Here is a 3,301-nt window from a genome sequence, read left to right as displayed (position 1 = left end):
AGAAACATAATATTCTTTCATTGAGTGATATTTAAAATATTTAAAATTGAACTGTTTTCATGTGTACTTGCTTTACATTTTCACGTGAAATTAATGTTCGATTTATAAGACCTGTTACTTAAAATTTTCCGTGAATTTATAATATTATTCACATATTTACGTCTTTACTTAAGTACTTATTTTTCTATTATTATATTTAAAGATGATTTTACTCATATTATTAATATAGATTGATTTAATAACCAATAACATAAAGTATAACTACTTAGGTTATAATGTAATATCTGACCACCATCTAAAAATCATTAGTTAACAATAATATTTTTTTTGTAAAATTAATAACTGTTTTTTATATAAATAATATAAATATTCAGTTGATATAATTGAAAATTATTTTTATGAATAACAAATTCATGTGAATATGATTCCGATAGTGTTTTAGCATTTATTAATTCACATATTATATAATTATTAATCATACGTCTTCACGATATCCATGTACACTTATGTTTGTATTCATTTAAGAGTAAGACCCCTAGTTATTAACTATGTTTTAATTTTGATTAATTAACCAACATTTTCATTGAGTATACAAATCATTGGATCATTAAATTACATTTATTGTCTATAAAGGAACCGGATTTGAACAAAAGAGCTGATATAATGTTGCAGCAAGCAGCTAAGTTAGGTTGTCGAAGTTTTGTTACACCCGCTGATGTTGTGAATGGTGTATACAAATTAAATCTTGCATTTGTTGCTAATTTGTTTAACAATCATCCAGGATTAGACAAACCTGAAGGAGACATTGCAAGATTAGAATCAATTGAAGAAACAAGAGAAGAAAAAAGTTAGTTTTTATTTTTTTAATAAGATTTATATTTGAAACTCAGATTTATATACCAAGTGATTCATTAAACATAGGACTCCTATTATTCAAAAAGTATTATTTTATTTGAAAATATATTTTTTACACGGTTTCAAGTGGTTACAAAATAATGGGTTTATTAAATAATTATATTTTTCTAAGTTTTTTACTTTTTTTGAATTACAACACACAATTTTAATTTCATCTTCTAGAGCAGAATATTTTTCTGAGTATTTTGATACTTTATCATAAACTACTCTTCCTAATTTTGATTTTCATGTATCTAAATACTTAAGAAAAATATTCTGCTTTGAAATGTGAAATTAAAACTGTGTGTTGTCATTCAAATAAGTAAAAATCTACAAAAATGTTAAGGATAAAAATATTTAAATAACTGCATATTTCTTAAAAACATTGTTTTTAGAGACTAGAAATAAAGTATTTTTTTTTTTTTTAACATTTATACTTTTTGAAATTATTAGTATAACGAGTATAATGATAAAAGAATCACCTGGTATACTGTTGATTAGTCTTTTTATTTCATTTTCGTATTATGTAATGAATTCTCTAATTTTTATTATAGCATACAGAAATTGGATGAATTCTATGGGTGTAACACCTCATGTTAATTGGCTTTATTCAGATTTGGCAGATGGTCTCATAATATTTCAATTGTATGATATTATTAAACCAGGAATTGTTAATTGGTCCAAAGTACACAGGTAAAAAAATTATAATTTAAATTTCGCTTGAAATCTTAAAATTAAATAAATAAATTGTTATACATTTCAAATTCACATAAGATGATGTTAGCGCATAATAAGTTTACTTTCTGTGAATCATGCATAACATGGTCAATTTGCATTGAACCAAACCATTCTTGTTATTTTAGAATGAATTGACCTATTATCCAACTCAAAGTTAAGAATATTATTTGTGTTTATTGGATTTTTCATAATATTTCAATTTTGATGCGAGTTATGAGTATAAAACTGTAAAATATAACAATCAAAAAGTACTAATGTATCGCTGAAAATGTTTAATTGAATAATTCAATCTTAATATTAAAGCTAACGATACTGTTCTCAGTAATTACGTTCTGCTGAACGTTAATTTTATGTAAAATGTCAGAGAGAAAACAAATTGTGTAATGACATCCTTTGCTTTTGTACAATTATAATATAGTATGAGTAATTCAAACATCAATATGTTTATAATGTAGAAAATTTTCTAAACTGCGAAAATTTATGGAAAAATTGGAAAATTGCAACTATGCTGTTGAGTTGGGTCGTCAATTAAGGTTTTCGTTAGTTGGTATTGCTGGACAAGATTTAAATTATGGAAATGCAACACTTACATTAGGTGAGCAAAATAAATAAATAATTGTTGGTACAGTAAAAAATAAAAAAGGGTCAAAGTTAACATTATGACATATTTCATATTTTTTGCGATTATACCAGCATTTTAATTGTTAAGGGTAACGTCATTGATATTAAAATACACAGATAAGCCATTGTGTTGTTAATATGTCTTATCTGTATATTATTTTTGATGGTATCGGTAATGCATATCTGCCGTGACCGATATAATAAATAAAAAATTGTTCAGTGTTTTTGATTTCAGTTTTACTAAAATTTTTAACTATTTAATATGAAGCATAACTATAAGCTATTGATCAAACAATTTTTTATGTTTTTTCTTATAGCTTTAATTTGGCAACTAATGCGTGCATATACTTTATCAGTCTTAACTCAACTTGCTAAAACTGGAAGTCCAATGATCGAAAAAGAAATTATTACCTGGGTTAACAACAAGTTACAAAACGCCAATAAATCTTCAACTTTAAAAGGATTCCAAGATCGTGCATTAGCTGATGGGCGAATTGTTATTGATTTAATTGATGCAATAAAACCAGGCACCATTAATTATGATGTAATTAAAAAGGAAGGTGACGCTGAGGTAATATTATTAATAAAAATAATTATCAAAAATTGCTTTTGAATATTTGATTTATAACTAAATTGAATCATTTTTTTTAGGATAATTTAGCTAATGCTAAATATGCAATATCAATGGCCAGAAAGACGGGTGCTAGAGTGTATGCTTTACCAGAAGATATTACCGAAGTAAAACCAAAAATGTTGATGACACTCTTTGCATGTCTTATGGCTATAGATTATGTTCCTTACATGGCCATAACTGAAAAATCAGACTCGTAACCAAATTATGTATTATTATTCTTAGAAATTTTCATTTCCAGTTTAGAACATGTATACATAAATATTTGTATAAATTATTTTATATAGAACAATTAATTTTTATTTTTGGAAATCAGCACTTTTAAACATAACATGTTGGCTGTAGATAATACATTTTTATAAATTTATTTAAATTTATGTAATGGGTATTAAGTAACATAAAATTAACTTTAATTTT

General features: G+C 24.8%; 1 protein-coding gene across 1 annotated transcript in view; it reads left to right on the top strand.

The window, feature by feature from the left end:
• LOC100158956 (plastin-1-like) overlaps positions 1 to 3,084 on the top strand; it is a 10,009-nt gene extending 6,925 nt beyond the window's left edge. The window contains 5 exon segments of the mRNA XM_008184046.1: positions 548 to 847; positions 1,449 to 1,587; positions 2,088 to 2,227; positions 2,571 to 2,824; positions 2,905 to 3,084. Coding sequence (XP_008182268.1) covers positions 548 to 847; positions 1,449 to 1,587; positions 2,088 to 2,227; positions 2,571 to 2,824; positions 2,905 to 3,084 — 1,013 coding nt within the window.
• Positions 3,085 to 3,301: the final 217 nt, after the last annotated feature.

Source organism: Acyrthosiphon pisum, chromosome X (assembly GCF_005508785.2).
Source record: "Acyrthosiphon pisum isolate AL4f chromosome X, pea_aphid_22Mar2018_4r6ur, whole genome shotgun sequence".
NCBI classification, from domain to species: domain Eukaryota; kingdom Metazoa; phylum Arthropoda; class Insecta; order Hemiptera; family Aphididae; genus Acyrthosiphon; species Acyrthosiphon pisum.
The sequence above is the reverse complement of the archived record's forward strand: the minus strand, read 5'-3'. Positions and strand labels throughout refer to the sequence as shown.